The sequence below is a fragment of the Sciurus vulgaris genome (genome assembly GCF_902686455.1).
Source record: "Sciurus vulgaris genome assembly, chromosome: 2".
Lineage (NCBI taxonomy): Eukaryota > Metazoa > Chordata > Mammalia > Rodentia > Sciuridae > Sciurus > Sciurus vulgaris.
Genome location: NC_136462.1, coordinates 102,501,771 through 102,529,560, shown reverse-complemented (window position 1 = coordinate 102,529,560; position 27,790 = coordinate 102,501,771). Strand labels below are relative to the sequence as shown.

The window sequence follows — 27,790 nt, the reverse complement described above, 5'->3', positions numbered from 1 at the left end:
CTTTATTTTCTATGTAGTAATAACTGTCCTGTAGTTTCCATTTTCTCTCTTACTGAATAAGAAATTGCTGTTGTCCTATCTTCTCTCTCTACAATATATTGGAGTGTTGGAGAAGGATTATTTGTTTTTAATTCATAGGTCACAGATTCAACAAAGAACCAAATCTGGAGTTTATGAGTAGACTACCCAGAGATCCTGGAGTTCAAGTTAATTAGAGCACACTAGATGTAATTTTGAGATCACTTATCTTGGAAAGGTATTTATTTTACTTAAACAGAGGAGTAGAAAAGTTGCATATAAATACTGAGTGGTCAAAGAGTTCAAGGTGGCAGACACTATGTGTCTGCTCATATAATAATCTTTCAAACCACATCCCTTTCCTTTCCTAATTTTACATAATTCCCCAATCACTCTTGCAACAAGGGATGGACGTTTGACGAAGATCTGCGAATGAGATATAAGCAAGAGTCTTGTGTTGCAGTCTGTTCTCTTTTCTCCTTTACTAGTGAGGTGGGGGTTGGGATGGGGGTGAGAAAGTGGGGGTGGGGCAAAAGGACAGTCAGTGTAGGTAATGAATGATTGGGTAAGGAATATGGGGACTGCTTCAGGAGGAAATATAATGCTAATACCTCCAAAGCACCTCCTCTTCCTCCAACTTGTTGCCAAGGTTACTTGCCTCCAGGGAATTGTTCCTCCCTGCAAGGAGGTTATTGAATGCCCCATGGTCAGCTCCCTTCCTGCCTGTACCCCTGGGCAGCCCTTGGATCACTTTACCTTTCCAGCACACAGGCAAGATAAGGGGAGGAGGGAGGCATGAGAATAAAAGAAATCTAAAATCTATAAAAGGGGCAGGATACCTCCACTCCCTTGGGCACTGACTTGGACCCCCTCCCCTCTGCAGCGGAGTCTCTCTCTCTCTCTCTCTCTCTCTCTCTTTCTCTTTCTCTCTGTTTTATCCTTTAAATAAAACTTTTTGCTCTCACCTAGGCATTTCTGATATTCAGCCTTCAACACAGGGGGAATGGAACTTGATCCTGATTCTCAACACCAATATCACCACCCTAGAAAGTGGTGTGAACAGCCTTAAGTAAAATTGTGAAATCAGGAAGATGGGATAAACTTACAGAATTATTGAACTTCCAAACAATATCAGAAATACTTATACTGGAATTATTCTTGAATGAAATCAATGAATCTTTTTTCAATTAAGTCACAATTGTGGTTTAATATGAAACTGAATAAAATTCTAATTGAGTAAAATATGAAAAGCATAAAAAGTATGTTCATTTTGTTTTATAATATCTGAAATGATTTAAAATAAATTTAAATTATGAACCATTATCACTTCTTAAACTTGATGTGTTCTTTGGAGTTCCTTAACTGTTTAAAATGTGTTATACAAACCTCGACTTTAATGAAAAAAGAAATGTTTGCATTTCAGGGAAATTAAATAAAAATAGTAAGCAGAATTTGATAGCAAGAGAAACATCTCCACATATAAGAGAAAAAAATCTACCATCCATATATACTAGAGAGCGAAAGCAACTTCTCAATAAATCTTCCTCTATTAGACCTTTTCCATTTGATTAATCAACTAGCCATGACTTCTGGCTTACTTTACCAGTTTGTGATTTTGGCTCTTTAATTAATAGAAAATAAAATATTTTACAGCACAAATGATTCATTTAAAAATATGTACTGCTAGACCCAAGTGATTTGCTTTCTAGATTTCCTTTAATTAAAAATACACTCCATCGACATACATACATCGACATGCATTCACATGTCTAATTTTATATGTTTTCATTGTTAAAGAGAGGCCTGATATTGTTCCTATAGAATTAAGATATTTTCTTCTTTCCCAAATTAAAAGAACACATTTTTCCTTTCTGGACTCAGGGTTTGTATGTGTGTATGTATGTGTGTGTGTGTGTGTGTGTGTGTGTGTGTGTGTGTGTGTGTGTGTTTTGGTTTGTTTTTTAATTTGCAGTTACTTTATTTCTTTAAAGAGATAGTTGGCCAGTTTTCTTTTGTTACTCATCCATTTAACTAGTTTATTTATTCCAAGTTTTCAAATGATCTCACTGCAAATATTTTTAGATTTCATTTTCTAGATGTGACCCACGTATGTATCTTTCATTATTAAAGAAAAATTTTTCCTTATTTAAGCTATCAGAGTTTAACCCAATCTGAGGCGAATTATTCTTAGAAAGATGTCTATAAACTACACAAAATAATAAAGCCTGATTGTCTAGTTTCCATTGACAAAAATAAGGTCCTGCTCAAGTAACCTCCACAAAGCAAAGTTATCAGTGAAGTAGTGTACTAGGGATCAACTGTTCAAATGAAAAAACAGAAAAATAGACACTGCATTTACATCAGAGATAGACATAAAGTTGCAATTAAAATATGTTTCACACAGCAACTACATCAGAAAAATTAGTAAATAAAGTCACCATTAAAAATCATGCTCCCTTGAACAATGTGATCCTACAATATGAACAATCAGAAACATGAGAAATTACACTCCATGTATGATCTATCAAAATGTATAAATGTATTCTACTGTCCGTAGAACTAATTAGAATAAATAAAATATTCATTAAAAAATCATGCTACTTAAGAATATGTACAATTTCTAGTTACATATTTTAAGTGGCTCAAATAAGATTCTGTAATATTTTAATTTGTATTGTACCAGGCTTTATTAAAGACGCATTGATGACTGAAATATTAAACATATTTGAATACTCGTACCTATGTATATACATTCAAATGAGCTATATGGGTATGTGCCAAAATATAAGTGATAGATTTAGGAAAAATTCGTATTGTATTCTTTATAGTTTTCTGTTATAATAAAAAATACTTTAAAATATCTTCTAGCAACTGTAAATAATTTCATTTCAACTTAGGCTGGAAGGCAGGGCATTGATTCAGAAAATCATCAGCCAGAAACCTCCTCTAAAAGCCATTTTAAGGCAGCCTTTAAATTCTCTAGTTACAGCTTAATTCCTTAAACTCTGACCCACTAAATGGAAATACTATGAGATGCTCAACTTCTACATTTCCTCTTAGTGATTTATTATAAATTATGTAACCCACTTCCCTTGCAATATTGGTGTCTCACTTGTTATTGAATCAGGATCCCTAACCCTGTTACCTCTGAATTCTATTACAGTAGATGGACACACTCAGTGACAATGCAGAGAAACTTTCCCATTTGAATTTAACAAGGACATTTATATGACTGTTAGGATAAACTGTTCTCAGCACCTCACTGTTGTTTAACTTTTAACAGTTTGATAATTATTAAAAATAAATATTAAAATTTAAATACTAAAAAATAGGGATAAAAATAGTAATTTAAAATAATTACTAAAATATTAAAACAGTATCATAAAATTGTAAGGTGAAATGTAAAATTACATGAATTCATAAAAATAATATTTAAAATAAAGATTAACAAGCAAATTGTTTAAGAAAATATTGCTCATTTTGCTGTGAAAAGAAAGACAAGAAAGGAAAAGTGTTATCAGAAAATAGGAGAATCAAATTGTTCTCTGAAGAAAATAGGACAGAGAGAGAGTGTGTGTGTGTGTGTGTGTCTGCCCAGAAGCGTGTATGCACACAGTGTGGGGTGGTTTCTATCCACCACTACTTTTGGTTCACCATATATTTTCCCAGCTCAGAATCTATATTAATAGTGTTTCTTAAAATAAGGATGTCTTTCACTATTCTTTTGTGTGGTGAACACTTACCTGTCTTTCGAAATCCAGAAAAAAAAAAGTCATTTTTGAGTCATTCCCAAAGTTCCCTTTGAGCTCTTGATTTTGTTTTTTTCATTTTTCAGCTCCTAGTACCTGTTGCCAGTGTTATTTAAAATTTGTTTACTAAAGAGTTAAGAGAAATATCATAGGAAAGAGGAACCAAGCCCTTCATTTTGTTCCTTTTTTAAATGTTACAAATATGCATGTCCCAACTAGGGGAATAAATACTGTAGAAAAAAATGGATCATTTATCTGAAGTTGGAAATAAGGTCAATTTTGAATATATGTTTGGCATTCATTAAACATTGTAATAAAGACTTTATCATCCAAAATCTGAGTTTTCTTTTAGTTGTGATATGTACTCTTTACTTAAACTAATTTATCCAAGAAATGAAGAGTTACATATCAGTGATCTCTAAAGTTCCCAGTTGTAATGAGGAGCAAAAGATAATATAATTCTAAGGGGTCCAGAACAGTATACACTGATATTGTTTTGTGGTTATCCTCTTGTATCTTTAATATATCAACATCCGTGATTCATACTATAAACTATGCCCTTTTGCATTTTACTTTTTTCTTATTTATTTATCTATAGTTTTTCTGAAAAAAAAAAAAAAAAAAAACAGGTGTTTTCTTCCATTGAGCTACATCCCAGTCCTTTTTATTTTTTATTTTGAGACAGGATTTCACAAGTTGCTTAGGGCTTCACTAAGTTCCCGAGGCTGGCCTGTATCTTGGAATCCTGTGCTTCAGCCTCGCAAGTCACTGGAATGACAGGTGTGCGCCACTTACCTGACTGCATTTTACTTTCAAAGTTAATGTGCAGTACATGTGTTGGAATAATAAAATCTGTAAGAAAGTACCTGCTTGTTCAAATTTCATTTGAGTCACTTACTGGCGATATGACTTTAGGCAAGTTACTCATTTCCACAGAGCCTCTATTGCCAATTAATAAAATTAAAATACAAATAATTAACTTTAAGATGATTAAAGATAATATATACAAAATATTCATATTTGTATTAGGCACTTCGTAGGGTTTTAATCACAGCTAACTAAATTGTTGCTAATTATATATTTTAAAATGTATAATGTCCTCTGCCTTTAACAGCAAAGGATAAGCCAATGCAGTTATATAAGGAAATTTTTAATTAGCCTAATTATCTGAACACAAGAAATTGATTAAATAGTTGATGTAAACTAATACAAAAATATTTTATGTAATTATTAATAATGCTGTTTTAGGGATATATTTTGCAATGTAGGAATTTTTACTATAGTTCATTAAGAAAAAATATCAGTGCAGGAAGTACAGTAGTAATAATTTTAATTTTTAAATTTCACATACTTTATATATAGTCATGCATCACATAATGATGTTTTGGGCAACAATAACCAAATATATGGCAGTGGTCATTGTGATCATATTAGTTTGCATAAGTACATTCTATGATGCTCACACAAAAACAAAATCACCTATGGATACATTTCTTGAAACATATCCCTGTTATTCAGCAGTGCATGACTATATATTCATACATATTTTTGTATATGTATATATGATCATACATACACATGTGTGTACGTATGTGTGTGCCTATAGATATATGATTTTACACATTTAGTTACATGTATGATTAGAGAGATAATGACATCAAGATTTCTTACAGTGGTTATTCTTATGGTGGTTATATAAAATGGCATGGATATACTATGGAGAAGCAATTCAGAGCACTGATTAAGAATGAGAGCTCCTGTAGCATAATTCATAATGTCATAAATATGGAATCAATACAAATTCACCAAATGAGGAATTAAAAAATGTGGTATAACCACACAATGGGATATCATTTACTAGTAAAAAGAAATAACCTAATGAGACATGCCATAAAATGAATAAAACTCAAAATCATGATGTTAAAAGAACAAATCCAGATTTTTACACTTAGAATGTATGATCAGTATCCTATGTAAATTATGCCACAATAATATTGCTACAAAAAATGAGAACTGATTTCTGGTTCTGCCATTTATTAACTATTATATTATTTAACATCTCCATGTATTAGTTTTATAATTCTACTTAATGATGACTATAACAATGGTACCTATGTTATAATACTTCCATAATAAGTAAATGAATTAATGTGTGTATGTGTGCCATTTGGAACAGCACTCAGGAAAGTACAGGTACCATATATATTGTAAATATCTGTAGAGTGCATTCTTTCAGTCTCATATTTGACTGATGAAAGTCTGTGTTTTCAAACTTTATTCCATTACTGCATTCTTTGAATTACATGGAATCTGTAAAAGCAATTAACTTCCAAGAAAGAAATTTATTTTTTAAGAAAACATAATTTTGTACACTGGGTGTGGTGGCACCCACCTGTCATCCCAGCTACTCAAGAGGTTGAGGCGGGATGATCACAAGTTCAAGGAGAGCCTGGGCAATTTTTCCAGGCCCTATCTCAAAACAAAATTTTGAAAAGACCGGGGTTATAGCTCAGTGGTAAAATGCACGTCTAGCATGCATGAAGCCCTGAGTTCAATCCCCAGTACAGTTAAAAAATGTATATTCAGTTTGCCTCAATTGATAAGTTTTGTTAACTATAACTTAGTTATTTGTTAAGTTAATTCATCCTTGTTAAAGTAAAAAGTCAAATTAGAATAATTGTACAAGCTTATTTGGAGAATATGGAACTTTGCACAATTTTTTTGTAAACTCAATGCACTGTGGCCAGGAAGGTAAGAAGTCTCATCAAGGGACAGAAAGTCCAAGCATCCTGGGTGTGAGGACAGCAACAGTCAGTACTGCTCTTTCTAGTTTGGTGGACAATTGTTCTAGATTTGTGCTCCTATTTAGCAGATTCAGAGTTTCAGATAAGTGATGATTTCTAAATGGGAAGACTCTGATTCCTGCTTGCACATTCACCGCATGTATTGTACAAATGAATTAAGACAATACTATTTGAGCAGGACCCAATGGCTCATTTCTATATCCCTCATTTCTGTACCCCATACTTGAGGCGTATAGAAATGAGTGAGTACCTACCAACAAAGATATCAGATGCACAGGACAAATGAATGTAGTTCAAGACACTCAATCTAAGCTGTTCAGTTGCATAATCATTTCAGATTACTACAGTATTTTTATGGACTGGTGTTAAGTGAAACATAACTAACACAGAAAAAGATGTACCTTAGCGCTCCTTTGTGGTCATAAACCATGAGGAATTGATGAAACAGACACTGCCTCTGCCTGATTTTGTGACCCCAATTAAAGTACGAAAAAGTACACTTGTATAAATACTACAGAATGTATTAATTCAGTCAAGATTCAGCCAATACCAGAAAACTCTCCAGGGAATTGAATACAGGAAATTGCTCACACTACGATAAAATAGCTGAGTAGCCAAATGATGGTATAAAGGACTTCAAAGATTAGCACCAATTGGAAACTGACACTAAGTCTCTGTTGGAGGAATGCTGGGAAGAGGTAGTGTTACAAGAGCTTGGATGCAGGGAATGGAACCATAGGAGGAGCTGAAAGATGGGGGTTGGCCCCACAGAGGAAGGCCATGTAATGGGAGCTGGAGTCATGGAGGAGAACCAGACATTGCTGGTGGTGGCCTCCAAGGCAGAGTGGGCAGAGAAGGAATAACCTTGGCTTATTTCCTCCTTCCAATTTTAATCTCACTGCATGTGCTCACCATGGCTAGATCTATCAAGCTGGAAGTCTGCAAAAGGTAGCCTGCAGAGTTCAGTTCCCCGAGAAACAGAAAATTAGCTTCAGAGAATAAATAGAAGAGGAAACAGGAAAATGACCAGGACATAGGCCAGATTCATACAAAAATTACTATGGAGCGATATATAAAGCTATACAATTAGACAGAACTTTTCAATATTTCTTTGTCCTTCCTGGGAAGGTCTTAACATTTGAATATTTTAAAAATATTTTATTAGAGCATAATAAGTATACATAATAGTGAGGTTCATTTTGACATATTCATAAATGCATATAACAGTTTGCTCCATTTCAATCCCCTGAAAGCATGTGCATCTTGATAGATAAAATTCTCATATGCTACAAGCAATTTTTTAGAGCCTATCATCCAAACCTCTTAAGAAAGAATACTGATAAAGAATAAAAAAAAAAACCAAAAAAACAAAAAAAACCCTCTGTTGCACTGGATAATACATAAAACTGCTTTGGGAAAATAATAGTGCTTTATAGTCTACTTTATTATCATTATTTTATACTTATATAGCCACGCTGGATAAGCACATGGATACTTTAAAAAGTCTGAAAAATATTGAATGTTTTCAGAAAGAGCACACTTTCTCAATTTCCCTAATAATATCACAATTATTATTGCATACAGATATCACAATAATAACTACTGAGCTCACCGAACATTATTGTCAATATTTTAGCAAAAAGTTATTGTTTGGCATTAGTATTTACATTTTAAAGGTTGGAACATTTGTTTTCAAAATAGTTACATGTATCTGCTTAAAATTGTGATAAATATGGGATGATACTCTATATCCATTTGGTGCTTTGACTTCTTATATTTAATATATCACATACATTCTGACATAAATACATTCACAACACTCTTTAATTATTATATAATACTTCATTGTATGAATGTGTCTGAACTTATTTCATTCAATACCTATATAAAATAGATTGACATTTAGATGGTTGCTAGTTATTTACTATAACAAACAGTACTATACAGATTATCTTATACATATCATCTTGTATGTGTATCTTAATGAATATCTGAAAATATTTTAGTCAGAAAAATTGATAAAAGTGGATTTCTAGGTTGAATGGTGTGTATAGTGATTGCATGTACATGTACATACAGATACACACACATGCTACTAAATAATTGTCTCTAGGAAGCATGTTTAGCTTACCCTTGTACCTGATTTTCTATATTCTCATTAATATAAGAATTATCACAATTTAATCTTTTCTAATCAGGTAAAATGAAAAAAACTGACCTTTTTATGTTATACTGACTTTTTTAGGGAGCATATGATACATGAACTAGTATATGTGTGTGCAGTATTGATGCAATGAGTTGCTCTGTGTCATACCAGAGGACTTGAAAAGAAAAGAAACTAATAAGAAGCCTCCTCTCATATTCAAGAGACCTCCAAAGACTTGGCAAATATTTTCTGTACAGAAAAAGAGTTAAAAAGTAAATAAGTAGCCAGAACTTATCTCTGGCAATAAATCAATCAGCAATCATTTCTACTGTCACCCAACCAGCTTTTCTCTTAGGTTCTCCCCCTCATTCTTTGGTAGAAAAGAAAATGTACCATTTCCCCCAAAAAACTGAAGCAATAACAGAAGTGTCAGTAGTCAAGTTGCAGTTGTATCATTTTTCTGATCAGAATTTATCTGACCACCAAACTTACATCTATAGGTAATCTTAAGGGTGAACACTATTAACAAGCATCCCTCTTATCCCAAATATCATCAGTAAACCAACACAGCAAAAACTCAAAGAAAACTTTAGCACTAATCATCAAGGAATTGCTAAAGAAATATTAGGAAATCTAACATTCCAATTAACTTTTTCACTTAAATCTGAACTTCAACAAATTAATAGAAATAGAGCAACTGTGCTTAAGAATTCATAAACAGTAATGTTGTTTATACTTTACTCATTTCTAGAACACTTGCTGGATGTTATGTAAAATCCAAATACATGGAATACAAAAAGAAAACAAACAAGTCACTGCACAGATATGACAAAATACGTGATAAAACCTCCATGATAAGGGATGGGGATATAGCTCAGGTGGTAAAGGACTTGCCTCGCATGCACAAGACCCTGGGTTCAATCCCCAGCACCACCAAAAAACAACAACAACAACAAAAAAAAAAAAAACCCATTGTGATTTTGGTGTTGGTATCTATCTGCTAGAATAGTTACTATTTATCATCAAAATGCAAACTTAAATGCCATAAAAACAAATTGAATATATATAATTGTGAACATCTGGATGAAAAGTTTACTAAACATCTATTTGAATATATTTGATAATTTTGTAAGTTTATATAATGAAAGTAACAATAAAATTTGACCAAATATAAACATAGCTTCAATTTTAAAATGTACAAAAATACTTTGATTTAGATGATAAAAACATACAGGATTGATTATTCAGGAAGAATTCACTTTAATAAAAGATATTACTTTGGGTTGAACTATTTGAAATTGCCATTTTTGCACTTCAAAAGAGACAAGTATCAGCAATGTCATATGATCCCTTTGCCATGAATAGAAAGTCTTCTCAGGGGACCTGTTCTGTCTGACTGTTCACTGGCAACTACCTGGACCTAAAGACCTCACTTTAGAGTAGTCTTCAAGCTCTGAAAACCACTAGAGAGTTAATTCAAAAAGTATCAGCACCTTAATTTTCTAAAAATATACCATTTACTCCTGTATTACAAATAGTTTGTGTTCGAATCATTTACTTTCATTTCAATCCTTACAAGTGAATATACAACTGAAAAATAAAACTAGATTAGTTGTTTCATTTCCTTTTTGGAGCAAAACAAGGCATAAATAAGCAATAACTTAAAATTAAGCATTGAATAAAGCGTACTTTAAACTATTTTAAATATTACCCCTGTATTGGCAATGTTAAAAAGATAAAGTAAGTCTCTTTTATGATGGAATTTTACCAACAGATATACTTATCTCTCAATACTAGGGTTTCTTAAATTAATAAACCTATGATGTCAGAGAGGACCTTAGAAATCATCCTGAGATGAAAGAACATGCCAAATGTCTCCCCGGTGTTAGTGTTAGTTTTCTACCATGTTTTCTTAGTCTTATACTTAGTTCTGAGAGGACACACTGAAAAAGAATGATGGATCTAGTTATAGAAAAAGTTCAAGATGTTACTTTCTACCACTTATTTCAGTGCTTCAACTAAGTCAGAATAAATTTCATCCTTTCTATTGTTCTTCCAAGTTCAATTCCAGTCAAAAACATCATCCAAGTTTATTGGATCGAGACAAAATTGAAAGAAATCAGCAAACATGTTGTGAAGACTAAAGGCACTGTTAATATATCATCAGGCAAGAGAACATTCTAGGAATACTAATTAAAAGTTAATATCTGAGTTCACCAAAGTAATGTGAAGGTAATATGCACAGAGAAGAAAGACATGCCTTTGGAATTTCTCAGAAGAATGTCATAGAAAAAAGGGAAAAATAAGGGTGAAGCAATGGTGCAAGCAAATGGAGACTTTCATTGGTAAGAAATCAACTTGAGAAACTTTCATTTCAAAACAGTCATGAAGTAGGTTCTTAGGATTACTTTGTACCCAAAATTATTTCAGGAGGTTGCTAATCCAAAACTTAGGTAAGAAAGCAACACCAACATATACAAAAACATGAAAATCGAGATAAAGCTATTTTAAAATGCTCAAAAATGTTGTAAGACTAATGGGAAAAATGGTAGATGCAAGTAGATAAACACATGTATACTAAGATAGCACATTATTTTGAGCAATGTCTTTTTATATAGAAGTGAGATGTGAAAAATTTACAACATTATTATGTACCAATTAGACTCTTCAGGGACCTTTAGTGAGAATCAAACATTTAGAAGAAGAAGACAAAAGTTGGGGTTCTGGTATTCCACCTGTATTTTCAGGAAAGTCTGAAAAGACTACTTTTTCACATCTATAAATGTGAGAATAGAAATGTCTGTAACATTGTGATTCTTCTAAGGTTTAAGTAGCTTTAGATATGTAGAAGAATGTTGGAAACCATAAACTGCCGGAACACAAAGGTTGTTGTTGGTGGGAGTCATTGACGCCATTGTTGTGGTGCTGTTGTTTGTCATCATTTATACGCTAGAAGCAGCAATTCTATACCATCTTGAATTTATGGAATATGAAAAAATAATGGAACGCTGACTCTATTAACACCTAATGAAGTTAATTTTTCCATGAATTTTTAACTTAACAGTTTATTGAAGTATAGCTGACATATGCTTGAGTGCACACATTTAAAATGTACAATTTGTTAAGACTTGGCATATATATTCACCCAGGGAACCATCACATGAGCAATATCATTTTTATATCCATCATTCCAAAAGTTTCCTTGGACTTCTTTGTAATGGTATCTTCTTATCCACTCTATCCCTCCCTTCCCAGATGACTACTGATCTGATTTTCTACAAAATATATTAGTATTTTCTATAATTTTATGAATTCCATTAGTGTGGTTATTTTAATGTTTATCCACTTTGTTATGTATATCAATAGTTCATTTATTTTCATTATTGAGTAGTATTATAGTTTATGAATATACCAAAACTTAACTATCTATCCACCTATTGAATGTTTTGGGTTGTTTTCAATTTTTAGGTATTACAAAGAAAGCAGTTTGGATATTTGTATATTTTTTTGTGGACATTTGCTTTCTTTCTAAGAAACAAATGAACTGTCTTCCCAAGTGGTTCTCCCATTCTCTATTCCAACAAGTAATGAGTTACAGATTCAACAGTTCATATTAATGCCATATCTTTACCAAAAATTCACACCAATACCATAAGGGCCTAGAGAAGAAAATAGGAAGTTCTTTCTACTGTGTGATAAGTGGTACAATATCACTGGTAGATTGTGATATTCAGAGATATGTACTAGAAACCACAGAGTACTCACTGAAATAACAAAATAATGATATATATATAAGTAATAACTCAAAAAGCAGATCAAATTAAATTATAAAAATACTCAAATTGTCCAAAAGTGACAGAAACAATAATAAGGAATAAAAATCACACCCCTATTCACAATGGTTTTCACTGTGTTTTAATTTACATTTCTCTAATGATTAATGACATTGAGCATATTTTCCTGTATTTATTTGCTAGCTATGCAAATGTTTTATGTGGACTTAAGAATATGTGTATTCTGTTGGGTGAAGTTTACTAAGTAGCAGAATACCTATTTGTGTCTTTATATTTAATGTGTATTTATTATAGGTGGAATATAGTTGGGTCTTGAGTTATATTCAGTCTGATAATCTATCTTTCAAGTGGAGTTTTTAGATGTTTTACATTTAATATGAACGTTGGCATATTTGGGCTTAATATATATCCTCTTGCTTTTTTGTTGTTGCTCCTCATCTATTTTTTGAACTTTTTTTTTGTTACTTGGATTTATTGAATATTTTGAATTAGATTTTGCATACTTTGTTAAATTTTTAGCTATAACTTTTTGTTTTATCAATTTGTTGGGTTTTTTTAGGGCTTATAATATGTATCTTTAAATTTTCATCATCTATAAATATACCTCTTTGTGTATAATAAAAGAATCTTAAAATAATATATTCCTGGGTTTGTCCTCTAGGCATTTATGCAATCATTATCACACATTTTAATGATTACATTGTGATATAAACCGAGGAATTCATTATTATTTTTGCTTAACATTCACCAATTTTTTAACAGAAATCTTTATAATGACTTAATGGTCTGTTATATTTACCATTGTAGTTACTCTCCCATATTTGTCATTTCTATTCATGCTTTTACATACATCTATATTTTTATCTGATATTAGCTTTGTTACATTTAAAGGAGTTTAAAATTTTTTGTAGTGCAGGAACTTTTAGTTTATTTAAGAAAAAGTCTTTATTTTGCATTTTGTTTTCTGAAATCTATTTGTTATCTTCGGTTTTAGAATATAGTTTCTCTGAATATAGAATTCTAGTTTGACCCTGTCAGTCAGTGTGCTGCCCCCTACTGTATTATTGCTTATATCAAGTAATACAAAAACTCTCCATCAATAATATTTTTCTCTCTATCATGTGTCCATTTTCTCTGGCTGCTTTCAGGACTTGCTCTTTTTCTTTTTCTTTTTTTTTTTTTTTCATACTCAACATTGTTTTTATTTTTATTTTATTTTTTTTATTATTTAAACAAATGGGATACATGTTGTTTCTCTGTACATGGAGTCAAGGCATACCATTTGTGTAACCATAAATTTACATAGGGTAATGTTGCTTGATTCATTCTCTTATTTTTTTCACTTCCCCCCCACCCCTACCCCCCCTCTTTTCCCTCTATACAGTCCTTCCTTCCTTCATTCTTACTACCCTCCTTATCCCTAACCCTAAACCTAACCCTAACCATAACGCTAATCCCTCCTACCCCCCATTATATGTCCTTATCCGCTTTTCAGCAAGATCATTCGTCCTTTAGTTTTTTGAGATTGGCTTATCTCACTTAGCATGATATTCTCCAATTTCATCCTTTTGCCTGCAAATGCCATAATTTTATCATTCTTCATGGCAGAGTGATATTCCATTGTATATATATGCCACAGTTTCTTTATCCATTCATCAACTGAAGGGCATCTAGGTTGGTTCCACAATCTGGCTATGGTGAATTGAGCAGCTATGAACATTGATGTGGCTGTATCTCTGTAGTATGCTGATTTTAAGTCTTTTGGAGGTTTTGAGCTATTTTCTCTTTATGGGTTTTGATTATGATGTGTCTTGGTGTAACTTTTTCTGGGTTTCTTTTGCTTGGGATTCATTACACATTTAGGTCTGCAGGTTTATAATTTTGATTAAATTTGGAAAAAATTGGTCATTCCTTTCTGAAATAACTTTTTGGTAGTCTTTGCTCTCCTCTCCTTTAGGGGCTCCAATAAGACATTTATTAGGCTGCTGGAAGTGTCTCGTTGCTACTGTTTATTTTATAAAACTATTTTTGTGTTTCATTTCATATTGTTGTTATTATTACTCTTGTAAATTCTATGGATTCTATTGTATTTTCTTATGTAATGTCTAATCTGTCATTTCTATTCTGTGTGCTTTTCATTTTATATGTTGTGGGTTTCAATCTCTTGAGGTTCAATTTTCATCTGTTTTCTAGCTTCCATGTCTCCCACTTATCCATTTTTTGTGGGAGCTTTATGTACTAATTTTTTTAGTGGCTGTTTTGAACAACTCACACCACAATAGGAATTACTGTGGAAAGGGCATTTATTTTGGTAAGAGAAGATAGATACCAATGAGTTGTGTTTTGTTTTGCTTTTTGGATGGCTTCTTTAGCAAAAACCTTTCTCATTTGTAAAACGATGCTAACAATGATCATCATAATTTTTCATAAGTCAATTGTGAAGTTTGATACATGTGACAAGATTTGAGGACATGGCCACACAAATATCAGTGCTTATAATTATGACAAAACTTGTAGTGACTTGGGCTTTAGGATTTTCTTCATAAGCAATAATAAATCTTCAACAAGTTGCTGACAGATCTAGAATTTCTTTTTCCCAGCCTTCAAGTATTACCTTGCTATAAACACTATTTAGACCAAACACCTATTCAATTGATAAGTTCATCCAAGATGGCAGCACCAAGCAGAACTGCCTACTTCTCCCCCAAACCCCTGCTTCCTGTGATTGGCTCTCCCTCACTCCTGATATTAGTCTCTCATCCCTACTCCATTTAGAATGAAAGCTCTGAAAGAAAGGCACTTGTCTTTTACATTTACCTAAGTGTCAGTAGCATTTAAGAGAATGTTTCATGTATTCATGTTCAATAAATTATTTCTCTGAAGAGTAGGGGAAAATTTTGCCCAGGAAGCTGGATTTTGTATTCTATGGATCTGAGTCAATAGAAATCTTCAGATTTTCAGCTCGGAGTAGTGGTAGCATGTTGATCTCATACTGCTGTCAAATGGTTGGTCCACACATGGGGTACATACAAGAGATGGAGGAATGAGTTAAATAGAAATCAATAGGCAGTGTGGTGCTTGGATCCTGAAAATGCTCACTAGATCATGTTAGTTGTAGTGTTCTCACTAGACATATAAAACTGAAGGAAAATTACTTTAATCCATAAATGAATGACCCTCAGGATTCTCTAATTTTCCCTCCACACATAAATTTATAATAAAATTTGTCCCCTCTCCATCCCTTTTCCATGAAATAGTTCAAGTATGGCAGATTATCTTTCTTCTGATCAAGACAGTTCCTTACAGAATAATTCTCATTGCTCCAAGAATTACTATTTGTAATTCGACTGATCCCTAAATATTTACAGGATTTTGTTCGTATTCCACTTGATTTTCAACATAAAATTAATTAAAGTTGATGGCACCCTGTAGCTCTGCCTATCAAATATCACAGTGCTATCTGTAGAGATACATTCTGATATGATATTTTATGGCTTGTTGACTGTGAATTAATTTTCTTTGGTGACCCTAAGTTCATACTTCATGACATTCACTGTAGACATTCTATATTCCCTTCCTCTCCTTATAAAGTCCTTAGGTTCTAGGGTGAAGCAACAATAAAGTCAATCCTATTTGGCTCCACTGTGTAGTGGCTCAAGGTCATTTAGTAAGTATTCCTTTTAGATCTCTTTATGCTAACTATTTCTAAAGTAGACAATGATTAACACAAACAATAGAGATTCTAATGTCATGAAGTATTTTATTTAAACTCCTCTTTGATTTAAACAATTGTTTGACCATTTTCTATGACAAACAACTTGTTGCTGATACAATCACTGTAATCGGCCTCAGGTAACTGAGGAAATGCTCCCTTTCCATGTATCCCAAGAAGGAACAATGCCAGTGATCTAGGCAATAAATCAAATTCTTAATTATGTTCAGACTGTCATTTTAAAATATTAGCCTACTGTGCTATGCAGACATTTTTATTTAATTGTAGTGTTAAGTAACCTATCTCCTATAGTGCTTAGTTTATGTTTAATTCATGCTCATCCCTGGCTCATCCCTCAGCACATGGCAGGGTGGAAAGTCATGGGCCTGAGGCACTGTCTGCCACCACAGTTGGGTAGCTGGGAATTGAACATGGCTGACAGACTCCTCAAAGGGGCCAAGGCAATCATGCTTCCAAAGAGCATTATGAGTTTATGGTGCCTTAGTTTTGCACTGCTTTTTACAATAACTTTATTAAAGTAAGATGGGAAATAATTTTTGTGTACATTCCCATTATGAAACTGAGATTCAAAGAGCCTAAAGGGTTTCCTAGAAGTAAAGAAGCATGTTAGATCCAGAACAGTGCTGGAACTCATATTTGTCAATTTGTAAAACATGTGGCTGGTTATTTCCATTGGCATCAAGCACAGTGTTTTGCATGCAATGGTCATTTGGGCAAAGTAGGTGGTGTCTAAGTGATAGCCCATGGAGAAAGTGAAATTGTCTAGTCAGTTACACAAACAGAATGTTTAAACACTGGTGCCATGCTTATTCAGTACAATAAGTGCATGTTTGCACTTCTACCACAGTTATTGACTAGATTTCTGTTAGTACGGTTCTCTATTTCAAAGGTTAATACTGATGGGAAACATATTAATCAACACCCCCTACTATCAACTTTATGACCTCTAGGAGAGAATCAGCACAAAATTTTGTTTTTATTTCAGAAATTGGCAAAAATGAGGCACCAAGGATCTAATATAGAGCCCTCAGGAAACACAGCATCAACATATACATAAAATGTAGGTCCTCCTAACTCTCAAATTTTCTCTATAAAACTCACTGTGAGAAATTTACTCCTTTTCCTCCTGAGGAAATGGTTTATGAGAAGCATAAAACATTTCATTAGTGATAGCTTAGGAAAATGAAATCAAATGTCATAATTAATCAGGAAATGATCAACCATAAAGTGTATTAGGATCAAAGAGCAAAGATAATGAGCACCTTAGATTTATACAATGCTTTATTATCTTCAAAGCACATTAACAGACATTATCTTAACTAATCTTCATGTGGTATTTTAGAAATTAGAGGTGTGTTTACATGCCCTCCCATCCCCAACTCCTGGAAGGGCTTGGTGGGTCATGCCTCTGTTCTTTGCAAATGCTCTCCAGAGTGTCCCATTGTGGGGTCACACAACATTTACAGTCTTTTGAGGATTAAAATTTCACAATTCTTGTTTTAACCTATGGTAAGAGAAGTAAAACTAAAATTGAAACTACTATTAAATCTCTGAAGGGCATCAAATTGCCTTTAATAGAGGGACAATTAAAGTTTTAAACTAAATCCAAAACTTGAAAGTTATTTTAATTGCATTTTCATTTTACCAGCTTTGTGTCTACTTGTTTTGTTCAGGTTAATAGGACTTTTTTCAGCAAAGAATTTGGATATAGGAAAAATCACACTTCCTAGTTGCTTCTTGTCTCTCATGTGTGGCTTCACAGCAGAAGGTTACTTTGTGGAGTTGACTCTACTGTAACCCATCCAGCTTCAGTTCTCTCCTCAGACAAATGAGAGAGCAAGGCAAAGCAATCTTTCAGATCCTTTGCCCAATCTCAGATCATTAATTCTATTTCACCGGTACTTTATTTTTCTTTGTACAGAACCCTGGTCATCGATCCTCTCTTCGCCTCACTAAATCAGATTAGAATTTTTCTGACATTAGAATATTACTGTCATGTTTACTGTAAAGTCCTGAAGCTCAAAAGAAGGATGCGTTCTAATAACTAAATTACGAATTCAACCCAGATGCCTATCAATAGCTGAATGAATTAAGAAATTATATTCTACTCAGTCATAAAAAAGATTGAAATTATAGCATTTGCTGGTAAATGGATGGAAACAGAGCATATCATTGGCTTAGTGAAATAAGCCAAACTCAGAAACTCCAAGATTGTTTTCTCTCATATGTGAAAACTAGAGTAAAATAAAGGAAAGGGGGAGGGAATGATAAAATGATGTAAAGAACCAATCAAATATAAATTAATAGACAAATGAAAGAAGGTCAAATAGAGTAGAGGAAGGAGAATGGGAGAGGGGAGGGAAGACGGGACACAAAAGGGGAAGGGAAAAGGGGGGATCATGAACTGAAATGGATTTCCATGCATGTATGAATTTGTTGGGACAAACCCAAGTACTGTGTATAACTATAAAGCTCTAATAATAAATAAGTAAATCTGAAAAATGAGAGATAATACTCCATTTATGTATGATCTATCAAAATGTATAAATGCATTCTACTGTCATGTACAACAAATTGGAACAAATTAAAAAAAATTTTTAAAAAGCTCTCAGCACACAATTTGAATGTACACAAGGATCTTTCAATAAAACAGTAGCTATGTTATTTTCAAAAAAATAAATAAATAGGATGTTATTATCTTATTATGTTAATGAAAATTACACACATGTCATGAGATTTATGTATATAATCAGAACAAATATTATAATTCTGTGGTATGTGAAATACTATCCTAATTTTTCATATTACAAAAAACTGGAAATAAATTGTCCCAAAGGACACAAAAGCCATACTATAAGACATTCTAGTTTTAGAATGGAAGAACACATTTTTAAGCCACAGTTCATAGGCAGAATTGTTAGGGTAGGGGTAGGCATGGATTAATTTATCTATGATATGTATGCATTTTTAAAAATCTGCACATAAATTCATAATAAACTAATTTTCTCTGACAAAAGAGAACCATTTCTAAAAGAAAGATAATTTTTCTCTTATCCTATCATTTTCAAGGTAAAATGAAAACACACACAGGTAGCTTCAACATGGTATTTCTGGAACCAGTGACCCAACACTTCTAAAATAAGAATGGAATTTCAGAGTTCAAGAAAGTGATGACTAAAAAAATTAATATCAAAGAAAATTTTATATTCATTTTTGATGTTATAGAAAGAAGAAAAAAGTAATTGTGAGTGTAACTTTACTTAAAGGTCAAATATTCTGCCAATAAAATAAAAAATATTGTGAAAAACTTATGAGTTATATATATTTCATGCATGGTAGGGTACAATGGATTTATATTTGAATTATTTTTATTGAAAATAATGTTGTTTTAAAAATGTATGTGTTGTTATTGACAGTACAGATGGTACCTCCTATCAGAAGGAAAACAAAGGCATATGGTATAAAAATATTTTTAAAAGCTGCCAATTAGAACATAGATAATTCATATTTCAATGGTCCACTCCAAGGTACTTCTGTGTACTTGTCCCATGAACCATGATTCTTTCTGGCTTGTCTAACTCAGACAAACACTGGTCACTAGCACATCTAGGCCTTTTGGCTGGACCTTACCTTGGTCTTGGGTGGCTTCCTCCTGTGTCTGCATTTACTATTCTGCTGATTCTTCCAGGATTAAAATACTCAACAACTATTTTCATTACTGTACTCCTCTGAATGAACTTTTTCTTTTATAGTTTGCCACTAGTAGGTTCAGGTTAGGTTTCATATTATTTTATTTTGGTTTATCAATTAAATTCAGATTACCAGATTTTTCTATTCCATTTAAGGGCACGTAACAGGGGTAAGAATATCCTCACATATAAAAAATCAAAAATTAAAAGCATATGAAATACTTGTTTCTGATGTGGAAATTTGTCAATGAAGAACAGTGATTCTTTTTTTTTTTTTTTTTTTTTTTTTTGCGGTGCTGAGGATTGAATCCAGGGCCTTGTGCTTACGAGGCAAACACTCTACCAACTGAGCTATATCCCCAGCCCAGAACGGTGATTCTTGAGAGACAGAAAACTAAGTGTAATCTACCATATCTTCAGAGAACAGCCTTATGAGAGTTTCACCTATACTGTTCAAGGAATAGGAATCCAGGTGGAGTCCACTAGATTCTGAGTTTAGAAGACAAAACTTAGAGTCTGGGGAGACAAAGACAGCTAGAGGTCAAAGGGCATAATATTAAAAAAAAAAAAAAAAAGGAAGAAAAAAAAAAAAGAGAGAGAACTGAACAGAAGTAGCCTTTAACAATCTGCGGAAGCTTCCCCTTGAGAAGTCAGTTGTCAGTTTCATAATGATAAGTGCATGCATGTGGTGAAGCTACCCAAGGCTAACTTGAGAGCATCTAACGAATTTGATGTAATGGTGTCCAGTGTTCATACAGGATCAGAAATACTGAGCACACTAGAAAGCCTCATAATTCATGAGTCAGTAGGCAGAATATATTGAAGAATCTCACCTCCAAGGTGGGACAAAATTAGCTGAAACTGAGCATGATTTTATTCATATTTAACAGATTTTAAAAGCAAGATCCAAGGAACCAGTGTTTCCCTGTAACTTTCTATACAGAAAAAGATAAAGAATATTTATAGGATGCCAAATCATCCAGTGATCAGCACAGCAATATTTGTGATATCTGGCACACAATCTAAAATTACCAGGCATGTAACATATAGAAAAACATATTGTACAATGAAGATAAAATTTACCTATCAAAGCTGACCAAGGACAGATACAGACGTTCAAATTGGTAGTCAAGGGCATCGAAACATTTACTATGAAGAACTGTATGGGTTTAAGAAGTTAATTTGATACATAAGATGAAAAGACTTAGTTTGAGTTTCCAAAGATGGAAAAATCTAATATAAAAAAATAAAGGGGCTTGGATTTGTAGATATTAGACATTATAAATGTGAGTTTAAGCACATAGGAATAGAAATCAAAGTGAAACACAGAAATAAAGAGAAAGAGAAATAAAGAAAAACAAAACAAGAACAAGAATGACATTAACAATAACAAAAAAGAAACCCAGAACATTAGTGAGCAGTGGTATAAGCTCCAGAGGCCTAATGTATAGGTTAAGTAGAGTCTCCCAAGTGGGGTGGGGGGAGCAAAAAGGCTATTTAAAAAATGACTGAAATTTTTCCAAATTTGAAAGAAAATAACAACCCATAGTCTCGAGTAGCTCAACAAAACCTTAGAATCAGAAACACAAAGAAAATTATATCATGTCATATCCTAATAAAATTGTGTGACTAATGAGAAAAAATAAAATCTTAAAAGCAGCTAAGAGGAAGAAGACATGTCATATGTAGGGGCAAGAAAAATGAAGAAAACAGTATACTTCTCATAGAAAACAATGCACAAAATCAAAGACAATGCAGCAAGATCTTAAACATTTTTAAAAAAAAAACAACATCAAAATCACATGATCATTTCAATAGATGCAGAAAAAAATGTGACAAAATCCAATATCCATTCCTCATCAAAACCCTCCACACACTGGGAATAGAAGATGGCTTTTTTACTTTAATAAGGAGCAACTTCAATAATGCTACAGATTATTTCATAGTCAATCAAGAAAAGAATTTTTTACATTTAAGACTAGGGACAAGGCTAAAATGTTTAATCTGATCACTCCCATTTGACTTTTTACTGAAAATCTTAGCCAGTAATATAAGGTAGTCAAAATTCTATCAGGTATTTTTTGTTTATTTTTGTTTTGTAGAAAAATGGCAAACCAATTTTAATTTAGTATAGACATAATTAAAAGATCCTAAAACAGTCAAAATAATTTTGATAAAAATGAAGAAAGTTGGAAGATGAATACTATTTTATTTTCAGCCTTACAAAGATATGATATTCAAGACTATGTGGTATTAGAATACAGATAAACAGATTAATAGAATAGAATACTAGCCCAGAAAGTTAGCCACACATATACAGAAAGCTAAATTTTATCAAGAGTACAAAAGCAATTTATCAGAGAAAGGAATTTAGCTTTAAAAAAATGACAAAAGTAATTGTATATCCATATGCATAAAATGAGCTTATAGCTTACAGCATATTAAAATTACTTCAAAATGTTCATAAGCCTAATGTAAAATTTAAAACTATAAAACTTATGCAAGTACCAAATAAAAAATATTACAAAATAGTCAAAATGCTTTGAACAGACAATCCAAGAAGATACACAGCATATCAACACATTGAAAAAAAGATGTTTAAAATTATTAGGAAAATGCAAATTAAAACCTTACATACCATTGTACACCAATTAGAAAGGCTGATTAAAACGACTAGCCTTACCAAATATTGGAAGGCTGTGGTAGATCTGGAACTTGCACACATTTGTAGTATAAATAAACCCACTTGGGATGCTACACAGCATGAAAAGAAATGAACTACTGATATGTCATACAACTTAGACCCATCTTAAAATAATTATGCTGAGAGAACGGAAGCACACAAAAGAAAAGCACATATGTCATGATTGCATTTATAAAAATTTTAGAAAATGCAAAAGGGAAAGTATTCCACAGCAACGGGAAACATCAGGGATTGCCTTGCACAAGGGAAGTTAGGAGGGGTGACTTCCAGTGGGACAGGAAGAATCTTTGGGGAGTGATGGATATGTTCATTATCTCATCTGTGGTGAAGTTATCATGAGTTACACATACATCAAAACTTAACAAATTGTATATTTATATGTGGAATTTATATTATGTCAATTATACCTCAATAAAGCTGTTTTTAAACTATCTAGCTTCTCCTGAGAATCGGGGCGTTCTGACTGCATTGTTAATGGCATGGCAACACAAGTCGTCTCTTTTCTCAGAGGTATGTTCCCTGTTTACCATGGTTTCCATTCCTCCCCCTTTGTGCCCTTACCCTGCTTTATTCATCTGTTTGACTCCAGTAGGAATCTGAATTTACAACTACCAATTGATTTCCTGTCTTCTGTTTTAAAACAAAGGAATATTAAAGTGGTCTCTACCATCATTCTGAAGGGAGAAGCCATCTAAATCCCGTAACTCACTCCATTGTTTCCTGGTTCCAACTAATTTCCTAGACCTATTTCTTAACACTTTCTTTCATCAGCCCATATCCACAAGAGACTCTACTTCTTTCCCACTTTGCCCACACTCCCAAATAAGCTGCGTTTTGGGTTTGTTTACTTAGCAAGTTAATGAGATTCCTGTTTAAACCATTTGCAAAGAGAGGATGAAATAAAAAGATCTGCCTTTACATCCACTTAGAGATTCCTATTTCTACCAAACCATAATTTGGAGATTTTTTTTTCACTTTTTTTGTTTTTTTGTTTTAGCTCCCAAAAGTCTAGTGATAGAAAGCAAAGAACCCTTGAGAGAAAAATGATATCTTGCCATTTAGGTGCAAGACATAAGAGGTTTAAAAATAAATGTGCTCATAGAAAACAAGAGATTATAAAGGTTCTCATCAGCCATCTCATCAGTGCAGGCTAATGTAGGTATGGTTCTCTCCCAGCTGACAGGCAAGGTGATGTCCAAAACCTTTTTACTGTCATTGGTCATAAACCTTCATTGTTAAGATACTGCCCAAGGAAGCCTGAAAATTCCTAGTTATGTTGGGTCATTCCCAGGTTATAGATGATGCTGTGAATCTTGTGTTTTCCCTCTACAAAGTCATCTAACTGTGTTATCTTCTTTTTGCCTAAGTATTCCTTTTATTCATGTGGTTCTAAAGATGAAGAATAAATAATGAATGTTATGAGAATATTAGGTAGGCTTATAACATTGGTTTTACTTTTTGTAATTTCCACATAAATGATTATTAAAATATAAGATATTTATTTGCATTCTTTGCATGACTGTCTTAAATTTTTCCTCAAAGAGTTTAATATGTGTAAAAGCTTTACATTTATATACTCACAAATAAAATTTCTCATCCCATACTGGATTCAAGTTTCCAAAAATGGTTTTAGTCCTTCTTTTGTTTTTTCCGACTTGAACTGTAACATATGGGTCACTTGACCCTGTTTTGTCTTTTGCTTGCAAGCCTTGTGCAGAAACCACTGAAATAAACCAAAATAAACATTTTAATATAATGACATTTTCTGAAACAAAGTTAAGGAAATTATTTGCTATCATTTTGTCTCCTGGGTTTGCAGATACATCCCCATTGCTTTCATTCCCACAACCAATAGGACTTTACAATAAATATGGTAATGCAGGTGTCTCTTCCATACATAGACTTAATTTCCTTGGGCTATGTATCCAGTAATGGGACTGTTGGATAATTTGTTAGCTCTACTTGATTTCTTTCCTTTGAATTTTCATAAGATTTTCCACTGTGGCTGTATTAATTTACATCCCACCAACAGTATATAGGTATTCCCTTTTCTTCACATTCTTGCCAATACTTATCTTTTTCTTTTTGATAATAGGCATTCTAATATCTATGAAATAATATGACATTGTGGTTCTAATTTGCATTTCCCTGATCATTAGTGATACTGAGCATTTTTTTCATATACTTGTTGGTCAGTTGTAAGTTTTCTTTTGAGAAATGTCATTTAGGTCCTTTTGCTCAGTTTAAATAGAAATTTAAAAAGATTAAAAGTCTGCCATTTGCAACAATATTGATAAATTTGGAGGATAAATTATGATAAATTATTGATAAATTACGTTAAATGAAAATAATCCAGATACCAAGAGAAAAATAACATATGAAGTCATGCATATGTATAATCTAAAATGTTTGGTCTTACAGAAGAAGAGAACCATAGTGATTACTAGAATCTAGGTGGCTGGGGAAAGTGGGATGGGAAATTTGTCAGAATATACACTTATAGTGAGGTAGGAGAAATGCATTTCAAGAGACATATTGCACAGGAAGGTGACTCCAGTTAATGACAATATACTATGTTCTTAAAACATGTAAAGAGAATGTGTATTATATGATCTTACCACAACAATGATAATGATGTGAGGTAAAGCATTTAAATAGCTAGAGTTAACTGGTGCATAACATATGTATATGTGTGTGTGTGTATATATATATATATAAATATATGTAGATATATATAATTAATTATATTTAAAAATACCATGTTTTGTATAGTTAAAAACATACATTACCTGTGAATTTTTTAAAAAGTAAATATCTTTCTTTGACTAATATTTGATTCTGCCTCTAAAGAATAATAGCTATTACATAATAGCTAAAATAATAATAGCTTACCAAAGCATATCTCTATACTCATATACATATTATTATATATACACATATATGAAGATGATGAGACATGTATAATATGTGAAAAGTTACCTACTATAATTCAAAGGCCTGTGATTTACAATGTTCTGTGAGTAATGATCAATTCAATCCAGTAAAAGATGGATCTGTATTTTACCTTATAAATACAAGTGAGTTAAGAAATTTTGTAAATGTTAACATACATAGGCACTTGCTGTTAACATCACAAGAAACTTCACAAGTTTCAATTACTAGATATCACTTAATGCAAATGACCTCTACTCAAGGATCAAATGGGGATATGTGAGTAGTAACTAAAATGATATATCAAAAAAAAAAAAAACTCACTGAAGAGGTTATTACACTTATAATTTGTCAGTAGCAGGCAGTAACAAAGCTAATTTCTTCTAATTTTCAGGGTATAGATTAGTATATTAGAAGAAGACAGACTGAAGTTGCTCCAATTATTTAGTATATATTTTGGAAAGACAAAGTCACAGAATTGTCAATATTGACAAGATGGAAAAAATCTGTATATTTTACCTATAATTACTTTTAGAGGTGATTTCTGAGACACAAAGAAATCTCAATATAGAATACAACTTTTGAGGAAGATTTTTTACCTGTAATGGTTATTTTTGCTGACCACTTAGATGTTCCATCCAGTACACTCTGCTTGGCTGCCTTCGTGTACTGCACAAAATCTTCTTTAGAAATCTGAAACATTTCCTGAATTACTTCAAATACCTCTGGTCTGTTTTTCTCCCTGATCTTCATTCTTTCCTTCATGGCTGTAATAATGGTCTGTGTCTTATCCTCAGCGCCATGTTTAGAACTCTTTTCTGCTGCTCCTATAATGGAGAGATCAAGGGTGGTGTTAATGCTCATGAGCTACCTTTTGATGGTTCAAATGAGGGAGATAAAGAAGAAGAAATATGGGAATGAATGAATGCTTTCATTCTGAGGAGTTGGGGGCAGCAATTCTTGGGAAAACTATGCTGAGATACAGAACAATTAAACTTCACTGGTAAAGGGACCTCCGTGATTCCTGGTTTTCTCATAAGTCATACTGGAATAAATTAGGCAATACACAAATATTTGATTTGAATTTCAAAAAAATAAAATTCTAAAAACAATAAAGTTCACACAAACATGTTTTTTACCATGTATTTACTCGATGAGTATTCAAAACAAAATTGAGCAAAAGATCAAATATAAATGGTAAATATTGCTCATAAATTGATAGTTCAAACACTTGAGTTCATCCAACTTATCTAATTTTCTAGAGGAATTCCTACAAATAAATAGTACAAAAATTTTTATTTTTAAATTTTCTCTTTTGCACATTATACATTGAAATAGGGTAATATTTCACTTGAAATTCAAGTGCTATTGCTATTGAAAAAAGATATGGAAATCACTGGGCTGGGTGACCTATGTAGTACCTGACAGACCACAGACCCGAACTCTCTTTCTTTTACATATCCATAGTTTTAAACATGCTGACTTTTCACCTTCAACTCAAAAACCTTTCTTGATTTCTAGGACATTGTTTTTTTGTGATTGCTCTCAACTTTCTGGGTATTTGTTTGCAAAACAAATCCTTCTGGCAGTGAAGAATTTCCAAAATTTAATTTCTGGGCCCTCCTTAACCTTCTCCATCTACCAGCCAGATATATTCACCTCTGTGTGTGATGTCCTGAGGTATACACTATTACACAAGTGAATCATGAACCACAATTCCAAGTCTCACAACTTGTGTGTTTGAAGTGAGAAAACAAAAGCTCAAATAGAAAGAGCACATTACTTGTTTTTATTTATTTATTTTTTAGTTGAAAGATCTAAATCTCATTTAAATGAAAGAAAATTTAAAAAGAAATGAATTCTATGTAAGGCAGCTTTAAAGAATATTCTAAATGCCCTACTCACCTGTTGAAAGATGCACTATTACAGCTACAGATATGCAAACTATGTACCCTTCAGTAATTAAACATGTTTGCAAATTTATAATAATGGTTTAACTACACCATTCATAATTCTTCATAAAAATTGCTTAGGTGGTACTAAATAGTTGCAACTACTCAGTGGGCATATTTTGCTTCAAGTACTGGAATAGTCATTAAATATAAAGGGTAATTATGTCTAGAAGACATTATCTCCAGGATTTAAATGCCCCAAAAGTTTGGGTTTTGACAGGTATACTGAATATATTAAAATGATTATAAAATCTTTGACTCTCCCCAAAA

General features: G+C 32.6%; 1 protein-coding gene across 2 annotated transcripts in view; it reads right to left on the bottom strand.

Moving 5' to 3' along the window:
• The window catches only part of UNC13C (unc-13 homolog C), an 869,114-nt gene that overhangs the window by 330,196 nt on the left and 511,128 nt on the right, over positions 1–27,790 (bottom strand). For both annotated transcript variants that reach the window (XM_079129872.1, XM_079129871.1), the window contains 2 exons: positions 26,168–26,395; positions 24,219–24,360 (listed from right to left, as the gene is read on the bottom strand). In XM_079129872.1, the coding sequence (XP_078985998.1) occupies positions 24,219–24,360; positions 26,168–26,395 (370 nt within the window). The remainder of the gene's footprint in view (positions 1–24,218; positions 24,361–26,167; positions 26,396–27,790) is intronic.